Source organism: Fringilla coelebs (genome assembly GCF_963513975.1).
Source record: "Fringilla coelebs genome assembly, chromosome: 2".
Taxonomy (NCBI): Eukaryota; Metazoa; Chordata; class Aves; order Passeriformes; family Fringillidae; genus Fringilla; species Fringilla coelebs.
The window spans coordinates 92,081,852-92,107,766 of record NC_140029.1 but is presented as its reverse complement, the minus strand read 5'-3'; the positions used below and the strand labels follow the sequence as shown (position 1 = coordinate 92,107,766).

Genomic DNA, 25,915 nt, shown 5'->3' with positions numbered 1-25,915 from the left:
TCCCCAGGAAGTAAAAGAGGATCCAAACTGCACACTTGAAGTACACTGACACTCCCCAGTGAAAAGCAATGGTAAACAAATATAACTGGATATGATAGAAGAGGAAAACACATTCTAAATTGAAAAGAAACTTGCAACTTATAAGGCTAGGAATTTTTTTTTTCTAGGTAGAGAGGCACAGCTGATGGAAAATATTGATAAGCTTTGTGACCCACAAGCATCTCCAACAGGGATAAAGAAGCAGCTGCATTTTTCATATAAAACTTCATAGATTAGAAATTTAAAGGTGTCCTTGAGCACAGGATACACTGGTTTCTCTCATGACTGTACTTGTTAAGCCACACTGGCCAACATGGTGCCGCACAATAAACTCTACTCACCATCTTTTAAGAGGGAAAATTCCCTAGAAGTCGTGCCTAAGGCAAAGTTCCTCAGAATTTTGCCACATGCTCGTTAGGGTCCCTAGAAATGTTTCATGTCCTTGTACCTGCCCCACAGTTCAAACTGCACTCAGAGATGGTCGCGCAGATGCGCTCACCTCACCCTTTTGCTTTGGGTGTCCCTAAGTTATGCTGCTACTGCTTGAGGAGGATTGCAAACCTGTGTTCCAGCAGCAGGATGCCACACACAGTGTGTGTCACCTCCTTGCACTCTGCCAGGCATAATCAGTCCCTGGTTTTAAGGCAGATACAAGTCAGCTCACAAGGCAACCACGCTGCCTGCTGGTGTTCCTGCTGCCCTGAGCTTTAGCTGCAGTCCTGCTGCTGGAAGCCAATCCTCTCACCTGTGCTTGTGCAGCTCCATATGAAGATATCTTTTAGGCACTGATGAAGGCTGTCTCAACACACAGGACTGCTTTCACCCTGGAATCTGTAAGAGATTGTTCCCAACATTTGTGTAGTCAATGCTAATGCATGGAAGATGCAACTTTTCCACCAGCATAGAGAGATCCAGCACAGTGTGTTTGCAAACTGAAAGCTGGGCTTGTCAGCACAACACAAAGCTGCCTGCCCAACTGTGGGTTGAGTTTTGTGACCAAAATTCACACTTTCAGTTCTGCAGCAGACATGGAGCTCTCATCTCATTTATTCTGGGATTAATTAGGAGCAACATCTCCTGTAGGCACTGCTTTCAAAGGTTAAAGCTAGTATAAAGCAAGGAGAGTCAGCAGCAAGGAATAAATCAGGCTGTGTCTTGTGAGCACAAGTACTTAGCAGCAGCTTCTACTCACTGTGAGTTTGCTTATTTTCAGAAACAGGTCTTACCACCAGCATCAGGGATGTTGGAGGGCAGGCTCACTTCCTGGAATACAGTCAGCATTTCCTGGGTTCAAGTTGTTCACAGGCCAAAAATAGCTGCATTTCGAGTGAGCTTCTACTCTATGCTAGTGAAAACCGCCTGTTTTTCCATTCACTGCAAAGTAAGATCAGACACAAGCTTTTCATAGAAAAACAAAGTTTATTTATTTATCTTTAGTTACTGAGGAGACATTTGAAGAGAAGGACACAGGGAATGGCCCTGCAAATACTGTCACCAAAACCAGCAGGAAGTGAGGTGAATTTATTCTCCCAAATGTCTGACTTCACGTCCTTATAGGAAAAAAACCCCAAAATCTACCTCTCAAAAAACCCAAAGAAACAACAATACCAATTGAAAAAAAAAAAAAAAAAGCCTCACTGTTGCTTTGAAAACTGTCGTTTGCAGTTCTACCAGAGGTTCCTCATGCACAGAAAAACCTGTGCAAGGTAAAAGGGTGAAAGCTGACAGTGAGGGACTGTCAAGCTTGTAGTTCTCAGTCTTATGTCAGCCTGCCGTGTAAATGGGTTTTTCTACTTCTGATCAAGCTCCAAAATTCCACAATCTATTCTGAAGACTTCCAGCAACTGAGGTTAATTTACCACAACTGCTTACTATTTTTGAAGGCTGTTGCTTCTTGCTTTGGAAACAATGTCAGTTATACCAGGTGTCAAAGAATTTTCAAAACCATGCTATATGAGACCCTTCTGTGTTGTTTAGTATGAAATTGCATGGGATGAATGGAGACCATGACACAAACTGGAATAGTTTCTGGGAGTAATTACAACCAGTTCCACCAATAATTTTTTTACTATTATTTCTCACATTAATAACAGAAAATAAGACTTTGCCCAAGCAGGCAAACAAGCTACAGGTTTACTTTTACCTTGATAACCACAACAAAGGATATCTTTGTGTGGAGACTTGTTAAAAAGTTATTAAGAAGCAGACAGCATTATCCTGATAAATTTATTGAAGTTGGAATGGAGAAGGACACTTGGGTCAGGAATACTGACCCCCCTAAAACACAGCAACCAAACAAACAAATAAAAACCCTGTATAAAATACATCCCTTTGGTTAAGATTATTTTGCAGATCAGTTAGCAACTTTTAAGGTTAAATAAAAAAAAAATGTATGTATGTATTACAAAAAAGACATTACAAAGTTTTTTACATCTTGAATTTTTTTTAAATAAATTACAAATATTTACAGAGAGAAGTAGACGTAAAAGGTATATTCCTACCAAAAGTGACTTTTGAACATTTGTACAGTATACAGTATACAAGCTGTACATTCATGCAGTACAGCTGCAAATAGAAGAAGAAATTGTGGGAGTGGAAAGGGCAAAAGTCAAAACAAGAGGAAAGCTGAAGGTTGCCAGTGTCTTCTGATCTTCAGTTACCAGTGTCAAAACTTCATGATTCTTTACACATACCATGTTCAAAATGAACTAAACTGGCTTTAAACTCTCAGAAACAGCCAGCATGTAAACATAATGAAAAGCACTCCATAGTCTGGTGTTCTGAAAACATTAATGCATGGTGGTTTTCTTTTTGATTCTTTTAAAATTTCATTATATACACAGCCTCAGTTTTCAAGTTTTTGTTCTAGTCTCAAGCAACTTAAAAACATACTATTATTTCCTAGGAATGAGTAGAAGTGAGATGACATTCTTCCAAAAATATGAAGAGCAAAGGCTTCTTAAAAAGTCCTAAAAGTTCAAAAAATATAAAAAGTTTTAGGAAAAGCCCAAACCTGCTGTTAATAATAGCTTTGTTACAGTGCAACAACAAACTGAAATGTAGTTTTATCACAGAAGGATCCATTTGCCAGGCATCTGGCAAACCTAGGACATATCTTTGTCTAGAACCAAGACTAGAAAATGCTAACTTCCACCCATCTGGGTCTGCTGAAGGATGAAGGTTTTTTTCTGACTGTTAAAAGGTACTGATAAAAAAGTGAAAGCTGATCAGTTTTTGATTTGTTCACGTTCATGGAAATATATAAAACTTTGTAAATCTCTAAATATTAACTACAACGAGGCTTTAGTGTGTTAGTAGAAAAACCCCATAAAACAAACAATATAACAAACCATAACAAACCATATGATTTGTTAAAAGCATATACAAAAGAATTCAAAATATTTTGTCCATGATTGGGCCTATTTGTTTTCACATAGTAACACCAGAAAAGGAGGCTGTCTTTCCTGAGAAAAGAAGAATAGGCACTGGAAACAGTTCAGCCTGTCTTCAAAGGTCTTCTTGATGAAGCTCTGGCAACTTCATTGCTTGTAGAAGGGAAAAGGTAGCACCTCTTTCATCACTGAGCTCTACTGCTTCTCTTCCATGTTTGTTTGGACAACAAAGCAATTATTTGCCTATGCTTCAAGATCTGAAACAAAAGAATAAGAAAAGCACACAGGAAAATTACTATGACTTTACTTCTAGAAATTGAACTAAGTACATGAGAATACTGCAGGCTTTAGATACTAATGAGGTGTTGTGAAGATGCACCAAGACAGTCCCATGACTAATAACAATCCAGTCAGGGCAGGTACATGACCAATGGTAGCTGATAGCCTCTAAACATTTTACCCAAATTATCTGTTTATGATTAAGCACATTCTTCTGCAACTGGACCACATTTAGAACATTTATTACTTACTGCCAGCCTGCTAAGCAGCTGGTAACCTGTGAAGTTGTTCTGACTCCATGACTTTGGATCACATAATCAGGCAATTAAGACACCACTTCTATTCAAGTGTTTTATGTCCATGATCTCAATATCAGCTGTGCATCACACATGCATGTGTTGCTGTTCGTGTTTCTTCCACACAATAATCCCAGGTGCTTTTGGAGTTTTCTTTGAGGATTGGAAATACAGCTCTTATTTGACAAGGAGACTGAAGGCCAAGGGAAGTTACAGTGCAGGAAGTTCAAGACTACATGCCCAGCCTAACTCACCACATGAAACATGGATCAGCCTCTAACCAGGCTGGTTTCCAACAAAGCACCCACAAGCCCACTTACATCAGTGTTTCCACCTCATTGCACACATAGCAACTCTGTAAGGGGAGTGTTCCAGATTGCAAGGCAAGATGTATTCTATTGCCATCTGTATGGCAGTTGTCTGATGTCAAGTGGGCAATTCTCCTTATCTCTTTTCCTGAGTGATCATAATCAAGGTCCCTCAGCAGGGAACATCTGCTGATAAGAGGCTATTGAATGTCACCACATGACTGATAAGAACTGTAACATCCCATTGTGAGATGCTCCGCCCAGAGGGAGGAGCCAAGCATTCCTACCCAGATATAGTCTGGAGATTCTGACACACCAAAACAGCTCTTCTCCACTGGGCTCCCCAGAGGAACAGGAGCTGCTTCTACTTCCATGGATCCGCGGAGGAAGAACCACGCCTGACACTCCAGGAGGACTGCAGCCACTTTTCCAACTGGACTGCTACCAACACCCTCATCAACAGGGTGTCAGGTTGAGTTCTGACTCTGTCAGTGTTGTTTTAGTGTATTGCATTGTTTTATTTTATACTTTTTTTTTTCCTTTTCCTATTAAAGAACTGCTATTTCCTGCTCCCATATTTTTTGCCTGAAAGCTCCTTTATTTAAAATTCATAGCAATTCAGAGGGGTGGAGAGGGTTTGCATTCTCCATTTCAGGGGAGGCTCCTGTCTCCTTTAGCAGGCACCTGTCTTTCCAAACCATGACAGGGAGCCACATGGATGTGCCAGGACACCATGCCCTTTGGTCTCTGCTCCCATTTTGATTGCACTACCGTCCCTTCCACTAATCTCTAGCTCAGCATCACTCCAGGATAAGATGTCAGGAGACAGTGTAGGAGAGCAGAGGATAGTGACATATGGTACACAACTCTGTAGATGATGACAAAAAGAAAGCTGTCCCTAGTCTGGTTCTCACAAGGTCCCTGGATAGGCTTGAAGTATTTTTGTGATTTGTGTGTTTAAAATCCAAGTAGGTTAACTGCTTTACCTTAGTGATGATACTAAAGAACATGATCAAAAAGCCAGTTTTGTGTGTGTGTGTGTGCTATTTCCTCATGTCTGTGCAGTGAGAGTCTAAATATGAAATACGGTTCTGTCACTTTACAGCTTCAGGGATAAGCATCATGTTTCATACCCAACCCCTACCCCCAGAACATACAAAATTTTCTGTTCTCACATGGTTTCCAAACAGAACTGAAGCAAGCACAGCTGGGTCTGGTGCCTCAGCATGACATAACAACAGAGCATTTCAGATGCTAAACCTTTAAGGGTGACGCAGGAGCACAGTTGTTTAGCCCAGAAAAGCAGCATGTCACGTGGACCAGGAATAATACACTGAGTTGCTTCATTTGGCTTTCAGTATTACTCATAGTCAACTAATAGGATCTTACTCAGTTATTACAACACACCACACCTTCCTCTGCAGCTATGCAGACTGTTCCATTTCCTGGTTTCATTACATGTTCATCAGCAGTTTTTTCTGCATCACAGAGTCAGGTTTTTTATACTCAGTCTTAACTCCCTCCCAGCCTCCCATTCATCCATGTTTTCTCACATTCAGAGATTTTTTCACCCCTCTTTTCAACACTGTCTTCAGCAAATACCAGAATTTATAAATGTGATTGCTTGGCTGATAATTCAACAGAAGTATCAAACTTGGCGGAACAAAAAACCCTGCAGCAGCAAGGTGCCACTTGCTTTCATGCTGCCGTGCATTTTGAGAATGTTTAAATGGATTACCTGCACCAGCAGACTCCAAAAGTGGGATGTGCACAAGGCAATCCATTGTGGTGCAGGAAAAAAGTATTTTTGCACCAGTAATAAAATTTTTAAAATATAAGTACTATGTATTTCATCATTATAATTTTTAAACCTTTATTTTGTGCACATTTTATAATGTATGTCATACTTGAGTATGGTAATAATTGTATATAACTTATAAATACACATAAATTGGGTGTGCATATTCAAAGTATTTTACTTATGTGGTAGACAATCACAAAAGGATTGGTGACTACTCACCTACAATAAAAAAAATCAGAAATTAGTATAAGGGGCCCACAGTTACACCACTCAAGTAAGGGCTGTATAACAGACAAAATGACATTTTTCTTTTTTTTTTCCAAGAAAGGAAAATTATTCACAGTCAACCTCTGTGTCAGTCAGCACAATCTCCCAAAACAGAGAGCTTCACCCTCACATACCTCTTTTAGTGCAGCTGGAGTTGTCCGGGTGCCCCCCATTTTCACCTGCATTCTGGGTCACTTCTGCAGGGACAAAGGCAATATTCAGACAATCCTGGACCTTACAACACTTTGCTTTTCTGCCCCAGATGGATCAAGAACAATATGATTGGGATTGGGGACCGTTTGTTTGGCAACAATAGTAACCCTGACCAACATGTCTCACTCCCATGGGATCACCATCCAACACCTCCCTCCTCTCCTCCATTCCTGATCTGTACTGTCTTCACAATCCCTCCACAAGCACAGGAAGCACTCAATGCCTGTGGTGCCACCCATTAGGTGGCGTGAGGCAAAAGTTACACTGAACAAAGGCACTACCTCCTTCATTCATATCATGGCCATCTGCACGGTTACTGTGTGCACACACAATATAAAAAGGCTCCTGAGAGCATCCAGAGGAGAGCCATGAGGATGGTGAAGGGTCTGGAGGGGAAGCCTAATGGGGAGTGGCTGAGGTCTGTTCAGCCTGGAGGAGACTGAAGAGACACCTCAACCACAGTCTGCAACTTCCTCATGTGAGGAAGAGGAGAGACAGGTACGATCTCCTCACTCTCATGACCAGTGACAGGACTCAAGGAAACAGCATGAAGCTGAGGCAGGGGAAGTTTAGGCCAGATATCAAGAAAGGGTTTTTCACCCAGAGGGTGCCTGGGTACTGAAACAGGCTCCCCAGGGAAGTGGGCACAGCACCAAGCCCGACAGAGTTCAAGAAGCATTTGAACAACACTCTCAGGGATATGGTGTGATTTTTGGGGTGTCATTAGCAGGGCAGGAGCTGGAGTCAATCCTGATGTGTCCCTTCCAACTCATCAGATTCTATGATTCTATGAAGGGATCAGTTTGCCTGTGGGGTCAGTAGCACTGACTGCTCCATAGAACAGGCACTTACCTTCCTGATTTACAGCATTCTTAACTATCTTCTTGTCTTTCAGGGCGCTGTCATTCTCATTCAATGCCCTGTCTGAAAAGAGATCGGAGAACAAAAAGAGATCAGAGAACAACTGCAGTCCCTCAGGAACACAATCCATGGCTTCTGCCCCTCCCCAGCACGGGCCACTGCTCTGTGCAGCCCAGGGCTCAGAGCACACCCTCCCTCTGCACATTAAGCACTGCTGTGCTATCAGCAAAAGCCCTGCTTGAAATTGCTTTGTACACACATTTCAGAGGACATCATAGCCTTGCCTGCTATTTCCCACCGCCAGAGCAGTGACTGCTTGTTCCCCAGGTGCTGCTGGCTGCACTGCACAGAGGTGCACTAACTCCCCTGCCTGATGTGCCCATTCTATTCTGCAACAAAATAAAGGATTTTATTTTCTGCATCTCGAGTCCAAACAGACAGCCTTTATCTATGGACCTGATTTCTCTCTTGCCTGAACTGCGTGTTTACCTCCTATCTACTTTATCTCAGATGTAAAATAAGCCTCCTTTTCCTATACCTATGTCTATGTATATGGAAACAGTTACACAAGTGATGACACAATCCTGCAGTGCACCACACCTTCACCATCAGCTACACAATCCCTGTTTCTTCAGATGAAAGAAAGCTGCTCCATACCTACTACAATACATGCAGGAAGAATAAACAGCAAACCCCAGGGGCTTCTGAATTTTTTTGAGTTTCTTTTTCCTTATTGTCATTATTGGTGATTTTTTTTCCTTTCTAGGAAAGACTTCTGCCTTCTCCAACCCCTTATCAGCCACTTGTGGAAATGGTAGAAGAGTTAGTGAGTGAATGAATCACTATTGCAAAAAACTAGGGAAAAAACCGACATTTTTCTCAAGTTGAACAATAATGTTCAATTTCACTAGCCCTTTGGAGTTAAAAGAACTTCTAGAAAAAATACAGGTCCTAGAACTTCCTTGAAATTTACACTGACTGGACTAAGAAAACAAAACTGGAGCTTTGCTTAACTGCATGACGAATGCAGTCAATAGACTTTCCTAAAGCATAAAGTGAGTGGAAGATACAGCAGGCTTTGTTCCTCAGAGAAGCACATTTCTGGATGAAGTATCTCCCAAATATGAATTTTGCAAGCTGGTAAGCATCCCATCTCTAAATTGGCGTGCTAAGGCTCTTATCTTTCCTCCATGCTTAGTTCTTTTCCCCACAGATGTCAAAAGCAACATCATTCTCATCATATCAATAGGGAAGGTGAAGCCCCAAGAAGTGTTTGCTCTGTGCTGTTTATCAAACACAGCTTCCAGATCTTTCTGATTTCTCCTCTAGCCATCAACATTTACTGTTCCTAAGGGAACAGGTTCTTCTAGGCCAACAGGGGAATGGCAAACTCTACACTCAGGACATGCTAATATGGCTTGGACTACAAAAGGCCATATGCAAAATTACTTTCCCTCTTCATATTCCTCTCTTTTAGGGCTCCATCTCACTTGTTACCTGCTTCAGGCTCTTCATTCTCACAATGAACAGCATGTGAACAAACAGCTGCAAAAAACTAGAAATCCTTTTCCAGAAACATGTATGGAGGTGGCACAATAGTCTGCAAAATATGCAACTCAGCCCTAAAGCAACAACTTTATTATAACACTTCTTAAAGATATTCCTGAGAACCCCTATGTTATGCTACTTTAAGGACTCGCAATTAATTTCAACTTCAACTTCCCTCCAGCAACCACTCAAGGTCCCAGACCATGACCAGCATTGTTTATAGCTATGCCTACAACTTTATGAAAGTCTTGCCAATGTAGATCTATTGGTAAAGCTGCACAGATCTGCCATAAAGAGCCAGAGACAGCTGAGAAGAGAATCTGCAACTACTTTTTGTACTTCATCTGTGTTGCACTAACACTGTAAATTTCAATGCTTCCTCTTTCCAGACCTTAAAGAATCTTTAATAGAAACATTCTAAAGCAAATTTAAGTGTGGTACCAAAATGAGGGGTTTTGGGGGGTTTATTGGGGTTTTTTTCCTACCCATCCTCCTCATTCTATTCTTTCAGATTCATCCATAGTCTCGACTTCAATGGGCTCTGAACCATGGGCAAGAATCACAGCTTTAACAAATGTAAAGCGCCAGACTGAGCACCCACATGAAGGCACTGTGAGCTCAATACCAGAAGAGTCCAAGAGAACAGGAGCTCTGGCCATTCCCCACTGAAACACTGCTTGGGCTGGGAACAGAGCATTTCTTAAGAATCTTCCCCTGCTCTCCCAGTCTGCTTGACTGCCTTGGGGGTTAATTTTGTTTGGTTCCTAAAAACAGACCACAGTCCGGGCATCAAAACTCCTATATGTTAAAGCTAGAATATGATAGCCAAATTCACCCCTAAGAAAGAGGAACGGACTAAAGGAGTTGACCCCTTCCCTAGCTGCTCACTGTATAAAGTGATTTCCACACCCCAATACAAAGAAGCCAGAAAACAGCATAATCTTGCTGCAAATTAAGGAAGTAAAAAACCCCAAAACACTCCAACAAACCACTAAGAAAAAAACAAAACAAAAAATCCACAACCATCAAAACAAAAATCCCCCAAATCAAAAAAAACTCAGTGCAGATTAGAATGGACAGCAGAAGCCCAGGCAGAGATCTGGACAGGAAGAATGACAGATTGCCCTACAGTGTTCACTTTTCCAGCCCTCAAACTGAGGCCAGCCCAAATTCTCCATTGTTGGAAAGGTAATTCGCCTCCAACTGCTGACCAGGAAAATCTCAGGCTGACCAGGAAAATCTCAGGCCATTCACTGTCAGTAACTTTGCCAGCCCCCACTAACACATTCACTAGGTGCAGGTCCCCATAATCATCCAATATTGGACCTCAAGTGAGATTTTGACTCAGCATGTGCACACTTTGAAAACAAATTCAAAAGCTCAGACCCTGCAGAAAAGGAAATAGTAAATCTGACTCCCTGCTCCAACCAAGAGCAGGTGTTTACAAGCACTAATACCCCAATACAAGTTTCTTACCTCCCTCTGAGTTAGATTGTTGTTGGCTGTTCCCAGGGTAAAGTTGCTCATGCTCTCCTATAAAGAAATTTATTTGTTTTAGAAAGTATGTATTAATGACCTGGAAACAAATAATTACACTCAAAGAAAACTTACTCCTTTACCTCTCCAATGAAAGACTACACTGACACTATAAAAACTGACAAGCCCAGACCAAGCACCAGTGTGATTTCCACACATTTGTGACACTATCTTACCTGAGCCATTCACTGGAGTGTTATTCTGAGCAGTCTTTCTTCCTGTTCCAAGTTTAATTATACCTGCACACAAATAGAATATTTGGAGAAATTACAAAGTTTTGCTCCTTCGGAAGCTTGCTGACAGCCTCCATCCATTCCCTCCCCCTCTCCAACCCCCAAACCAAAAAATAATGCACTTCACTGAAAACATGCAACTGAATACTTGACTTGGAGGAAGAACAAAAAATGAAATAGTGTTTTGAGGGAAAGACAGTCAGTGAGAGGTCAACAGAATGGGTCTCCTGCAACAGCAAGTCAGAACACATCTAATCAAATCTAAACTGGAGCTTAATAATTTCTGGTTATATGTCTAGCACTTAAAACCTCAAAGTTCTGCTGTTTGGTTATACCTGTGCAATGCTTATCCTACCAAGGTATAACAGGTTTATTTTCTTGTATGTTCAAACCCCTATTGTTTCAAGGGAATTAACTGAATTGTTTTGATTCTAACTGATGGTCAGTTTTAAGTGACATTCTTTGTGTGTTAACACCATAGCAGTGTTGTTTAACACCCCCAACATGAACAAGGACTCAAAAGGCACTTTCAGAAAGTTTGCAGATGACACCAAACTGGGGAGAGTAGGGCACATGCTGGAAAGCAGGCTTGCCACTCAAACAGACTTCAACAACCTGGAGAAACCTGCTGGCAGAAAAAGCGTGCTATTCAAAGGCAAACAAGTCCTCAATCTCTTAAGTCAGCCCATGGACCACCAGGTGCTGGGCTCTGCCTGGCTAGGAAACAGCTCTGCAGGAAAGGACCTGGAAGCATGAACAAGCTCAACATTACACAGAAAAAATGTGCCCTTGCTGTAGAAGGCTTCCAAATACCAGGCTGTGTTAGCAGAAGCACAGTCAGCCCTCAACACAAATAATTCCTCCTCTCTGTTCGATATTTGGGACACCCCATGTGGAGTATTCTCTCTTGTTTTAGTCTTCCAATTAATGAAAAAACACCATGTTTCTGAAGTTAGTCCAGCAAATGTCCACCAAGATGTCTAGGGGCAGGAGCTGTGCAAGGAGGTGCTGAGAGAACCGGGTTTGTTCAGCCTCAAGAAGAAGGAGAAGAGGATGATGGCTCATCGCAGTCTACAACTAACTGCAGAAAACAAAGGAAACTCCTCTCAGAAAAACTCCAGGAGGCAATAGCTGCCAGTTGCCAAAGGGCTATCCCTAACAGAAATAAGGACAATGTCCTTCCCTACAAGAGTGATTCAGCAATTAAAAATGTGCTGAAAGAGGCTGGGAAATTCTGACCCTTGGAACTATTCAAAGTTTGACTGGACAAGGCCTTAAGCAACCTGATCTAGCTTTGAAGTCAGTCATCCTTCGAGCAGCAAGTTGGATGAAACTTCCAGAGATATCTTCCCACCTAGTTTATTTTATGATTCCATGCCAACAGAAACTAAATGGACAATGAACAGGAAAGCAAAAGGTCCACATGCAATATATATCTATTTATGTCCTGATCAGAATATCATCAATTAGTCCTTCTCAGATGGGAGATGCCTCCAGTACTCTTCACCCTGCAGCCACCTCTAAATGGTAGCCCCATCTGGAAGTCAACATGAATCTTCCATGCAGAGCAGCATAGAATGAAGAAATATATTCCTATTTGGGACTCGCTCCAACACAAGGAGAAAAGTTGGTGTGCCCCTCTTTTTCAAGTCAGAAGACAATTAAACACAGAAATCCAAAAACATGGCAGAAAAAGATACAGAGTGATAACCTATAATTACTATTTCTGATTAAATTGTCAGATTTACAAAAAAGATACTTGAATTCTGTGTAGGGATGGATCAAAAAAGAAATACAGAACTCCAAGACGATGGCAACACAAGCTGTCAGGAGGCACAGAAGGTCCCATTTATCAGTTGACCACACTGAGTTGTCAGATTGGACTCAACATATGATATTCAGATCTGGTAGAAGCCTGTCCCAACAGTAAATGTGATCCTGAGGGCAGCTTTATAATTCTCTCAAAACAGGCTGTTATAGCACACTCAGGTAAGGATGAGAGAGACTACAAATACTTGGTAAGTAGAAACACACTGTAAATCAAATACCCAGTCTGAAGGAGAGCTATGCAAATGCAAACTGCAGTGTTTCCTAGGACTCAGAGCCCAGTGTCACAATGCAAGAAAGTCCAGTACATAATTTCCTTCAAATCTATTCATTTTTGCCTAAATTGGACTTGTTTCTTCTACTGATTTTATAAAACACTTGATGGTCAGAAATTTTCACACACTCTACAGAACCTTAGATGAGTACAGTGTGGATGCACATAAAGATCAGTTAGGAAACGTTATGCATACCTTTCCTGCGCAGGAATTCTAGGATTATCACTATGACAATAGATGCAGTAAGGAGGGAAATAAGAATATTTCTATGTCGTTTGTGAGAACTGTCTCCTTTAAAAAAAAATTAAAGAAAAAAGAAATAATAGCGGTTAGTTAGAAAGTAAATGTATGATACACTAGTTCAGTAGAGCTACAACCCCAAATATGTTTTATAGCTTTTTAGTTTTATTTGTTAAGAAATAACCTCAATAAATTAATGCACCAGAGTCAGTTATTAGCAAAACCCTGAGCCATCTGCAGGACAGTTACATGTTAAGTACCTCATTTCAGTGAAGGCACATCACCACTTCAAAGGCAACGGCTATTCCAGTTCTTGCCCTATGAAAGGCTGAGCCAGATTTCAAACAAATGAAATTTCAGCAAATATCTTGCATCGGGTTTGCACTGCAAGGTTGTGATGGTTTCTGTGAGAAGATGCCAGAAGCTGCCCCCATGTCAGATAGAGCTAATGCCAAGCTGGATCTGCTGCTGGCCAAGGCAGAGCCCATCAGCAACTGTGGTAGTGTCTCTGGGATAACACTTCCAAGAAAGGGAAAAACTGTTGGGCAACACCAGCAAGGGTGAGAGGGGAGTGACAAGATGTGAGGGAATCTGCCCAACAGACACCACGGTCAGTGCAGAAGGAGATGCAGGTGCTGCAGCAGGGATTCCCTGCAGCCCATGGAGGTCCCCACAGGAGGACAGGCAATGCCCAAGGAGGCTGTGACCCCATGGGAAGCCCAGACTGCAGCAGCCTCCTGGCACGACCTGTGGCCCATGGAGAGAGGAGCCCACCCTGGAGCAGCTTTGCTGGCAGGACTTGTGACCCTGTGGAGAAGTCACACTGGAGCAGTTCATGAAGAACTGTGGGAAGAACTCATGTTGGAGAAGTTCATGGAGGCTGTCTCCTGTGGGAGGGAGCCCACTCTGGTTCAGGGGGAGGGTGAGGAGGCCTGCCCTGAGGAGGAAGGACAACGTATACTGAGCTGACTCAAGCCCCATTCCCCATCCCCCTGTGCTGCTCAGGGACACCTGCTCAGGTAGTGACATTGGGAGTGAAGTTGAGTCTGGGAAGAAAGGAGGGCTTTCAGGGAGACCCCTGATGCTTTAGATTTGCTCTTGTTTCTCATTATCCTGCTCTGATTTTGACTGGCAATAAATTATTTTCCCAAAGTCAAGTCTCTTTTGCCTGTGACAGTAATGGCCAAATGACTCTCTCTGTCCTTGCCTCAACCTATGAGGCTTTTATCATATTTTCTCCTTCCTGCCCCATGGAGAAGGGGGAGTGACAGATTAGCCTGAAGGGCACCTGCAGCCAGCCAAGGTCAACCCACCACATGTCTCACATCTAACAACTTTCTCCAGTAAAGGAAGAATTCTGTACTAGTAAACCATGACAATTGCTTTTGCACAGAAATGAAAACTTTTGTCAGTTAGGGACTGCCTTACCCACCCTACAAACCAGACAGCTCCAAACATATTCTCACTTTGTATTTAAAGAAACCCTAAAAATTCAAGCCTTAAGCTGAAGGCTGTCCCAAAGCAATAAGCAACAGGAGGAAAATTCTCTTTTCTATCTTATACCTCTCCATGAAGGAGGAAGGAACTAGGCTCATTGACTCATGCACATGCTAGATGAGAAATTATTTTATCTTATGGCTGCTAGATGACTCACTTGAAATGGCTGAATAGTTTCACTCCAATCCATGGAGAGCAGTACTAAGAGGAAAAGTTCCTAGCATTCATTACATAAGACCAGAAGGTTCAGAAGAGATCTTCTAAGACCTTCTAACCTTTATTATTACTCAATCAAATCACGGCTAAAGGTTTTATTCTGTGGAGATCCCTGCAAAAAGGCATCTTTACAGGGGGATCAAACTGTCATCCTCATACTTTTCACAAATTTCATACACACTTTTAGCCAACAAATCACTTCTTGTGCATTTTTACTCTTTAAATTTGACTTCCTGGGAAGTCAGGAGAAACCTTACAAAGGTCATGCTGCCTCCCAAACAAACCTCTCAGACCTGTGTTTCCAACATGACACATTTATTACCTTTTTCTTCTGGAAGGCATTGAATCAAAGAGATTTCAGAGCTCCTTTCTGTTTGTGAATATTTAATGACACATGTAGCCTTGGTGGTAATATCAACATTCTTCAAAGGGATGAAAAGTTTCTGGTTCTGATAACTGTGTGGATTGTTACTGAGCTTCCAAGTGTAATTCAGAGACCCCTGGAAATTTGCTGTACAGTTTAATACAAGTTCACCATCACTGGTGCTGCAATTTATTTCAGGTTTTGGAAGGGAATCTAGAAGGAGAGAAAATATTCTGTATTACTTTAGTTTCTAAATTCCTTTTACTAGTTTCTAAAACATCCTAATTACATTAGTTATTACTTTATAGAATTTCAGCACAGGACAAGGGCTGGAGCAACAAAAGCAGCAGGAGAGTGCATAGACAAAAGTGTGGGGGTATGTGCACACATGCCCAAGAGAGAAATGTGTTTCTGAAAGTGACCTGTAAACCACCTGTTTGTGGTTCTCCCATTCCTAGTCCAAGAGTCCTCGTGGTTCACCATCCACAGGACTGATAGATACACTGGTCACATATATTTCCCAAAGACTACTAGGGAGGCTGAGTAGATCTGCACAGGATGATGCCACAGATGTTCAGGCATGTGTAATATGCCTGCAGGAATATCTTTAATAGATACATAATGCCTGGGATTACCTGGTCAGCTTGCTCAAAAAGTTTCATTGTCTGCCTGAAAGTGCAGAGTGCCATCCACACACGTTCTAGAAGTCATCCCAAGGTGAGTAATGATGGGCACACAAATGAGATGCCACCTTTGAAAATTTGTTCAAAGTGGCTAAGCAACTTAGAGACAAAGAACAGCCCCCTCTTTTTCTGTCTGCTTCTTTGACAAATATATAACGTCCTTTCTAGACATTTTAAAGTGAATAGTGGTTTACATTCTTTATGCAGTTCTTCCAGTACTTACCTAACACAACAAGTTCGAAGATTAGTTGGTGTTCTTCCACAGAATCCCAGTACACTAACTCATATGTGCCAGCATCATCCTTCTCCAAGTTAACTATAGTCAAGGATCCATTCTCCAAAAGTACACTCCTGCTGCCCAGAGGACCAAAATATATTGGTCTGTTTTGATCTTCCCATTCAGCCACTTTATGCTTGTTTTTCTTCCAGACAATTTCCACTATTTTTTGCTCTATTTGTACTGGAAAAGTCAAATTTTCTCCCACGATGCCAACTATTTCCTCAGAGTAGCCATGTGCTACATGGGGGGGGAAAAAAAGAAAAAGTTACTTCAACAACTGTTTTATAAAACACTGCTTGACTACTGCCCTGTTCAGTTTCAGATACATTCAAATTTAGGTTAGAAGCACATCATGAAGTTGCAAACTAAGGCACACATCAGTTAAAAATTACCCAAACCCAGGCTGTCAGCACAATTGTATGACAGGCATGGCAAAGGAATCCAGTTTCCACATTCTGGCCCCAGGCAGAATTGCCCCAGTGATCTTCCCTATCCTAAGCCCCTCTATCCTCAGTACTTTCCCTCTGTTCACTTGAATTAGGCTTCCTACCCATGATCTGGTGAAAAATATTAAATGAAGAACTGTCACCACCAAAATCTGTTTTAGGATCTTGTTGCAGAACACCCACACTGAAGTTCCTGCTGATCAAATAAACTGTAATTTTTCTAGTATGAAAATATTCACAGTTAGTAAAAAGCACACTTCTGACGCAAAACTGTTACTGAGTTCAAAGCACCTCCTCTGAAGTCATGGGGATATTAGGGATTTCCCTTGAAATGTCATTTAAGCAAGTTTATTTCACAGCTAGTATGTGTGAAACAGCATCCCATCCTCTGAGATCTTGCAGAGCTGTCAGCAAGAATGAAGCTGTTCAGAAACCTCCACTGATCTCAGCTTTGAATCAATTACATTCTGCTAAAAATGCCCAGGCATTCAATATAAATAAATAAAAACAAGAGAAGAGAGATAAGAGATTTTCCCCCTAATTTTCACTGGAAACAGCTACATTTGTGAGAAAAAAACCCCAATCTCATACTGATCTAACAGACAAAATCCTGCTGTGGGGAAGGGACCACACCTTTAAACCATCAGCATCTCTGTGTCTCTGCTTCAGTCTGCAGCAATCACCTCCCACTTCTAAATAGCTCCAAGTGGCTCTAGAACAATTGCAAAATCACTGCCGTGGCAGACAGGAACAGAGACAAAGACACTTTGGTATTGAGTTCTAGTTACACTTGCATTTAGGAGTCGATTTTGGTCCGCAGTAGCTGGTAACTTTTTACTTCTACGTTGAAGGAAGGGCATGTTTAAGATACAAATGAGGTCTCACATTAAGGCAGGATTCCCAGTCTGCACCATTTAAAACTTCCCTTTAAACAGTTGCTATGCATGGCGAAACAAATATTTCAGATGCCTACTCCTCGAGCCAACTGATTCCAAGTGACAGCTAGTATTCTGGGTTTTATCTTTTTTTTATTTATTCCTAAATGGCATCAGTTTAAGGACACACAATTCCTGGCAGACACTACGTCAGTTAGGCCATCCTTTCCCACTGGCAAAGCACAAAGCCCCTCAGCTCTTCTGCCACACCACAGAAACACAGACTTTCTCTGACAGCACAATGAACACAAGCAATAGAAACTCACTCCCGTGTGCTTGGCTAGAGAACTGCACACACGTTTCCTCCATGCCTTACTTTCTATGGATATGGAATATCCAATTTGTTTGCAATTTACCCACAGAAGCACGCTTCTCACACCACTGGAGTTTGCAACTTCTTGTTGTCTGCACCTACATGGTTGCCTTTTCCAGACACAGGGATTGTAGAAGTAATCAAGGTAAGCTACCAACACCCACATCTTGTCAATACAACCTATCTGCTTTCTTTGTATTCTACCCTGTTCAGGCAGATTTAGACATTTTACTTGAGCATCTCTTTACACCTATCTCAATTAACGATTTCCAGAAGAAAAAAGAACTCAGGAACCCCAGACTTTGTGTCTGGAGACCACAAGATTGCAAGATGCTGGGTAGGGTGGAACACTATTTTGATTTGAGAAAGCCTGGAGTCTAGTTAGAGACCTTTGTTTCATAAATACAATTTCCAGGAGTGCATATTCCTCACTGCCTAAGGATCTATGATATTCCTAGTATGGAGAAAACCTCCCTGCTCTTCCCAATGTGAAATCCTACCTCTAAGTAGCTTTGGCTCACAGACACAACCAGGCTGTGGTGGCTTGACATCAGCATAAGCCAAACCACAGTGGCTGTTGGCAAGAGCCTCCAGAAAGGACAGCAGCTGCTTGCTGGGCCCTGAGAACACAAGCAAGGACAGCCACCACTGTTCAGCCAACCACTTAAAACTTCCTAAATCTGGGTGTTGGTCCAGGTAAATGCTCCATGTCTTTACTCTCTTTCAGTTAGTCATAAGTGCTAGGCTGGAGTTATGAGAGCAAAGTTGTTGTTTTTTCAAGCCCAGGAGTGAGACTGAAGGAAAGCAGAGCTGAAAAAAACCCCCACATTTTCTCTCCACAGGTTCTGCATGGCACAGGGGAAGGCATGCTGTCTTCAGCACACTCTCTTCTTGCTGGCTGGTGGAACAAATGCTTGGCAGCAAGGAGCTGATGAGCTCCTCCCAAGGGCATTCAGGGCTCCCAGCAGCAGGACAAGGAAAAGGTTATTCCTCAAGGATAACAGTCATTTCCTCCCACCTTAGAACTCCAATATCTGGGTTTATTTCCGTGTTTCGCTGTTCTAGTGAAAATGTGACGAAGTCTCCCACTCAGTGCCATCAGCTTCCTTTTTTCAAAGAAATCATACAGAAATATTGCATAAGCTCATAACCACACATCTTTGAGCTTCTGGAAAAGCATGTGTCATCATGTTTTCTAAATTCCTGAGAAACCCTTCCCCATCTTTTCTACTTCATTTTACATGGAAACATATTTTCTATTCCACAGTGGTGGAGCAAAGAGGGAGAAGTGACAATCAAACACTCTCACACGCTCTTTTTGCAAGGCTAGAACTGCCTTTTCTTTCATTTCTCTGCCTTCTCCCTCTCTTCTGGTTGCAGCCTATTATTCTGAGATAAAGTTCACACAACAAAACAGTGCTGTGCTAAGGCCTCCAGTAGCCTCTGTAGAAACCATCAGACTACTGGTTCCTGTGTCTCCTAAAACCCACTCCAAATTCCTTCTCATGCCAAGTCTTATGTTCCCTCCTTCCAGTCAAATAACATGCTCAAACTGGCACAGATAAAGAGAAGCTAACATTGTGTGGGCAAAGCCTCTTCTGCAAACCCACCATCTCACCTTGTCTACATCATCTTCTGCTCTCACTTCTCCAGCAGCCAGACACACACATCCCAGTGCTGCACTCAAGTTTCAATACTTCCCAGACTAATTCTGACTCTTTCAGCATTTTAGCAGGCTAAAGGCTGCTAAAATGCTGAAAGATTCAGTTCAGACTAATAATCAGTTCAGGCTAAGTAGAACTTAATACTCCATTTACCAGCAATAAATGCTTCACTACTGTATTTGTCTACCTAGTTTGACTTGCTTCACTATTTTTCTTGGAGCTGATGTAAAGCCTAGTTATTTTGAAGAACATCTGTAAGCCCTTTTCATTTTTAATGCTATCATTAATATTTTTGGTCTCAAATACCTATTTGAAATGCATATAGGTATATATTGGGTCTATCCAGGCAGCAGCTAGGTTCTCCTACTACTGTTAAGATACTGACATTCCACCTACTGAAAATGGGTGGAAAAGTCTTTACTAAGTAGTTTATGGCAAGGAAATATTTGCTTCAGGAGTAGGACTTTCTAAAGAGTAGATTTTTCTTTTAACTGTTGTAACTTCCCAACTACCCCTCTCTCTTCAGCTTTTTTAGAATTTTGAATTCCCCCAGCAACTGTAACCACAGACAATTACGCTCCCTCTTAACCCTGAAAACCCCCAGATGCAGAAAACCCTGAAATAAATAAGTTCAGTCCAGAAGGACTATGAGAATATTCACCAACCATAGTCCTCTGAGTTCCCCCACAGGACTCAAACACAACCCACTTCCCAAACTCCAGATAGAAAGCACTCAGAGCCACGATGTAAAAGCACAGGCAAAAGCTACAGCCAGGAGAGAGAGAGAGCACAGATGACCATAAGCTGTAGCAGCAGCCCAGGCTGCTGCAAGACAAAATCAGATTTGTGCAGGAATGAATGCAAATCCTACACATAACACCCAAATCAGAGGTGTTCTCCTGCACACAGCAGCACGTTCAGAGAGGTGTGTGTTGTTCTCCAGGACAATACGGGGCTGCATCTACAGAGCTCTACACACCAGCAAAGGCAGACCCAAGGGTGGCACCTACCAAGAGGCCTGGGTCCCTCCCTACCACAAAATCCATACCTTCAGTCATATCCCTCAACAAGGGCCCAACAACAGGCAGCATTCCCATGCAGAGGCTACCCAGTCATTTTTAAACTATGCTGGTGACCAAAAGCATGGGGATGACTTACCAATTCCTCCTTCTCCCTTTTTTTGTCTGCCTGCTCCTGCAGTGGAATAGGCATGCAGAGAGTAAAGTCTGCTGACAGACTGTACTTCACACACATCCCTACTCCAACCAAAGAAACAAGAAAATTACCCACAGAGGGACTGCAATTCCCGGATGTGACTCACTGTAGGATCACCAGCATGGAATGTGGGCAAAATGTGGAAGAGCGAGAGAGAGCATGGGGGGGGGGGGCAGGCAATGATCCCTTCTCTGGGGTGACCAGTGACAGGACCCAAAAGAATGGCCTGAAGTTGTGTCATGAGAGGATTAGGTGGGATATTGGAAAAAGGTTCTTGACCCAGAGGGTGGCTGGGCACTGGAACAGGCCAGGGAGGGAGAGGACTGGGAATCACCATTTTAGCACCAGTAAACTATTATGAAGGATTATTAAATCATGCAGATTATTGATTATTTACAGTCTCTAGGCTTTACTTAGGGACAGAACTGACTTGCATTTAAGCCTGCCTTGAACTATAAAAAAAGCAGCTGTTTGAAAGCAGTCCAGAGACAGTGGACCAGGTTTCCCAGAGAATGGATGCCCTATCTCTGGTAGTATTCAAGGCCAGTCTGGATGGCAGTCTGAGCAATTTGGTCTAGTGGAAGGTGTCCCTGCCCATGGCAGAGGGTTGGAACTGGATGATCATTAAGGTCTCCTCCAACACAAACCATTCAATGATTCTAAATCCCCACGTCACTTATTCCCAACATCCCAACAGCAGCACTTCCTGTGCTGTACAAGCACATCTTCATGTAAGCTCTGTGATCAACGGCACTGGGAAAATAATCTGTCTTGGTAACTCTTTCCTTCAATCAGGTTCATTTTCAGCCAGATCCTCTTTGCAGTTCTACTTATAAAGGACGGCACTAACTGATGCCATAGACAGGAACTGTTCCCAACCTGTGGCAACACCAGCTTAAAAAGACTCCAAATTACAACCTCTGTCCCTCACAAACCCTGGATCACCCAGCCAGCCCACTGTCACACTGTCACACACGGCCAGAAGGCTCACCTGCGGCTGAAGACAGATAGGAGGACCAGTAAGGAAAAAAACAAAAATAAACAAACCTACACCCATTTTCTTATAAACACTTTTAACCCACCCAGGAAGGATCAAAGCAGTCAGTGTATGCAATCCAGAGATGATCTTGGCTTTCTAAAGTCTAAGACCATTAAGGCAAGAAACTATCTGAAAAAATTTCACTCTGTTCATCCTGTAGTGTTAAATAGCAATGGCAAAAATATTGTTTCATTTTCGTTTTAATATGACTTAACAACCTCAGCTCTTGTCAAGAGTTTTTAAGCAGAGGGCAAAGGTTTAGTTTGACTTTTTTTCCCCTCTGTGTGTGGAATTTATAACTGATTATAATTCCTCTGTTTATTCAGGAAGATTCAAGATTAAGGGACAGGACAACACAAGTAGGTGTCAGCTTTACAGTGCTGATAACCGATTTTTCCATTTATATTATTTAATATTGTGTTTGACATTTCTATTAGCAACACACAAAATAACCACATTCCACAAATAATCTGAATTTGTTAGGAGTCCGGATTTTCCCACATTCAACACAATGCCTTGCACTGTAGCTCCTATGACACCTCTCATGGAGTGGAGAGACACAGAAGAAACATTGAGCAACCCCAGTGTTTTTCTGATTTTTAAAATGTAGAAAGGAACATATATTTGTGTGTACAGAGAAAAAAAAAAGACAGGAAATGTAAAAATAATAGTAAAAAAAGCAAGCCCAAACTTGTTAAACTGCCTAATGACACAGACACAAAAATCCACATTGAGGGAAGTTTGGTTTCTATGCTGGTCACTCTCAGAAGAAGTCTGAAAGAAAAATCATTTTTATCAGCTCTCAGGTTGTTAGTCAATGCTCAGTACTGGAGATGGCAACTTCTCCTTTTAGGTGAACCAGGTTTTCTCAGTTTAACTCAATTACTCAATTTTTTTAAAGAAGTTAAATTGAGAAACAAAGCAACCATTAATGCAAACATACAATGAAAATGGCATTAGGGAATACATCTAAATAAGCAAGAACTAGAAGACAAGAAATAATACTGCATAAAAAAAAAAAGTTGATGCTCAGAACACTGAAAGAATTGTGTGGCTTTCAGATGAGCCTTACTACTTATCAGATGCAGAATGCTTCCAGATGCTCTAGTTCACATATCCAGCTAACTTCCCATACTTATCCCCTCTGCTTCTGGAGCAGGATCTTGATGCAGCTGAAGCAAGTGTGGTTGCCATCTACAGTGCAACAGAACATCCTCACAAGCATGGCTTGCACTGTGATCCCCCTCTTGGCATGATATTATTTATTTACCTCCTCCACAGGAAGGACAAAAAGATCTCTCTGTTGTTGGAACCCAGGAAATTCCTCTGGCTGTCCTGAATGGCTCGAGCCCCTGCCTGGGGGGCTCAGAGACCTTGGCACAGAGCCCAAGACCCCTGTGCCTTTGATTTAGCCCTTGGAAAAAACAATTACCAACCTTCATATGAAGAATTACAAGCCACAAAAGTTTAAGTAGAACGATAATGAATTTATCACAGGGTGAAAAATAGATTTTTGGGGTTTAGAATGGGGGCTCAGGGTCCCAAGATGGAGGAATTTGGGCGTGCCCTGTCCTACATCTTTCTTCTTCCTAGCCTCCATGTTCTGGGTGATGCTGGCACTTTTGGATTGGTTTAGAGTAGAAGCTCACTGTCTAACATAGGTGATAGATATTGAGAAGTTATTGCGAATAGTGTACACATAGTTTTTAGTCTAAAGACATAACACTGCCTCTGAGGCGGGCAGTGTGGCTCAACCCCACCAGCCAGCCAGATCTCGGTGGGTCAGAGAAATAATTTTATAGATCAGAAACAATGAACAACCTTGAGAAGGAGAACAGAAAAATCCTGACTCCTTCTTCAATGGCTGGGCTGGGAAAAAAGAAGCTTGTATGTATCTCAGGGTCACTCTGACCAGCAGAAGTCCCAAGACTCTGTGGGTTCCTTCACTAAACTAGGCCACAGATACCACACTGACTTTCTTTCCACCCACAGACAACATCCAGGATCCCAAATCTGAACAGAGCTTTGTCTTGAACTTCCAACAACTGAATGAGATGCTCTTAGTAGGTCTAAGATCAAAGTCCTTCCATAGCCCTGAGGCGAGGTTTTGTGCTGTAATTGACAAGTCTGAGGTTTCATCAGATAAAAAACTGACTTAGCCTGGCATTGTGAGAAGCAGGAATCCCTATGTGGTGAGCAGGAATTCTGAAGACACCAAAGCGACACTGCAACTTCTGGCTTCCCCAGGGGAATGAAGAAGGACATCTTCTCCCCTACTCCAACGCGACTGGGATAAGTGCAGTGCTTTGAATTTGGATGGAGAAAGGATTCTGGAGGGGAAGGCTGACAAAGGATGAGGATCTACCAACAGCATCCTGGTGTTTAGAACAGGTGTTTGCAAGGCTAGAAACTTGCAGGCCAAGTTGCACTAGATTCAGAGCCTTGATTTTCACATGGGGAGATGATGGGTTATTTTACCTTGCTAAAATTAACATGAAATATTTACACATAGTCAACACACACATAACAGCAATAATGCAAGCATACAAACAAGAACTTGGTATGAAACTGTGGCTATTTAGTTTACTGAACAACAGTGAAGTGTTTGCATTCCCAATCTCCCGCCCTAATTAACCATTTTAGAACCAAAGTTTTACAGAGAAGGCAACAGAACTACCTAAGTTTTTCATCAAAGGAGGATATTATGATACTTGTAGCCACAATTACACTCCCTAGCTGTCCAAGCACCATCACCTCCTCCTTTCAATTGTAAGTTCTTTGGAACCTGGAATCTTTTTTCTCTAGGCATATCTACAGCACGTGGACTGAGTGCTCAGAGTAGCAGTAGCACACCAACTTACATAACGCAAGGTAACAAAGTGCCGTGACTCCCAGTTACAAGAAGATACTCAGTTAATCATCCTTAAGTCATGCTCATGTAGAACTCTCAGCAGAAGTGCTGCAGGTGAGATAAGAAATTGCAGCTAAGGCTTAACATGGGCAGGCTCATGCAGTGTGCAGCGTCCCGGCTTCTCCCCTGGTCCTCCCTGCACACCGGGACCCCCAACGCTTTCTTACAGAACAGGATCTCTCCATACCAGTTAAATAAATCAAACTGAAGACCTCAGAAACAGTATGAGGAGGAAATCACAGGGAGTTGCTCCGAACTCTCAGCAACAGAGAAGTTCCTTTTTAAACAGGTGCATGAAATAGCTCCTATTTTACGCACATTCATGAAACTCCCAAAGTAAAAAACCCCAAACAAATAAACAAAACAAAAATCCAAACCCCAAAGTCAGAAGAAATCGCTTAGACTAGAGGAATGATAAGGTCTTCATAGATTAAATCATGCTTTTTGGCCCATCTAGCAATAGCAGCTTGCTCTGATGACAACAAGAAAGTTTGTACATCCATCTTCAATTTCAAAAATGAACAGATTTTGTTTATCCTCCTCATGTTCACAGCCCAGTGCAAGGGCTATGCGGGTGAGGATTGTGCTCCTAAGGCACAGCGGTGGCATTTGGATTAAGAAGGTCTTTGACCAGTATTTCAGCAGCAGTTAATGGTAATCATTTACTTGTACCACAAAAATCACACATATTCCCACCCCAAGTTCCCGTTAACAACAGTTTGAAACAAACGGGGCACAGGAACACGCCGACAATAGGGAGGGGAGTTCCTGAACGTGCGGATGGCGATACACAGGCCGATACACAGTTCTGGTTTTAGCTGGGGACGGAAGCCGCCGCCCGCTTGTGCCCGCCGCCCTGGGCAGGGCAGGAGCGGCCGGGGACGCCCGTCCCGCCAGGGAGCCACGGACACAGGGACCGGAGGGGCTGGGGGCGCCGGGGGCAGCTCCCCGGGCCCCTCGGGGCTCCCGGCTCTCCCAAATCCCAGCCGCGCCCGGCCCCGAACACGCCCGTCCGAATGCCCGGGGAGCGGCGGCCGAGGGTGCCCCGCTCCCGCTTCCCGGACGGCACGGAGACAGCGAGACAGGGAGACGGGGAGGGAGGAAAGTGAAGGAGTGGGGAAGGGTCCCCACCGCGCTCTCACAGCTTACCCAGGAGGGGCGAAAGGCACAGGAGCGAGGCCAGCAGCCACATCGGTGCCCACACGGTCACTGCCGAGGCAGAAACCAAAAGCCGACA

General features: G+C 42.7%; 1 protein-coding gene across 3 annotated transcripts; it reads right to left on the bottom strand.

Moving 5' to 3' along the window:
• Window positions 1-1,501: 1,501 nt before the first annotated feature.
• Window positions 1,502-25,915, bottom strand: CD58 (CD58 molecule). 3 transcript variants are annotated; one of them, XM_084226648.1, is made up of 9 exons: window positions 25,828-25,915; window positions 16,099-16,392; window positions 15,151-15,405; window positions 13,071-13,166; window positions 10,717-10,779; window positions 10,481-10,537; window positions 7,448-7,519; window positions 6,517-6,579; window positions 1,502-3,688 (listed from the first exon to the last, which is right to left on the bottom strand). In XM_084226648.1, the coding sequence occupies exons 1-9, from the start codon at window positions 25,868-25,870 to the stop codon at window positions 3,675-3,677; spliced, it is 957 nt and encodes a 318-aa protein (XP_084082774.1). In that variant the 5' UTR covers window positions 25,871-25,915; the 3' UTR covers window positions 1,502-3,674. The 3 variants fall into 3 exon arrangements, with proteins under 3 accessions (XP_084082774.1, XP_084082775.1, XP_084082776.1); XM_084226649.1 differs by lacking the exon at window positions 13,071-13,166; XM_084226650.1 differs by lacking the exons at window positions 13,071-13,166; window positions 15,151-15,405.

Excerpts from the sequence above, each read along its gene's own strand:
- CD58 (XM_084226648.1), bottom strand. The coding sequence starts at position 25,870 with ATGTGGCTGCTGGCCTCGCTCCTGTGCCTTTCGCCCCTCCTGG. Across the intron at positions 16,393-25,827 it reads GTGCCTTTCGCCCCTCCTGG|CACATGGCTACTCTGAGGAA; the intron begins GTAAGCTGTGAG and ends CCCCCCATGTAG. Across the intron at positions 6,580-7,447 it reads GAATGCTGTAAATCAGGAAG|AAGTGACCCAGAATGCAGGT; the intron begins GTAAGTGCCTGT and ends TTGTCCCTGCAG.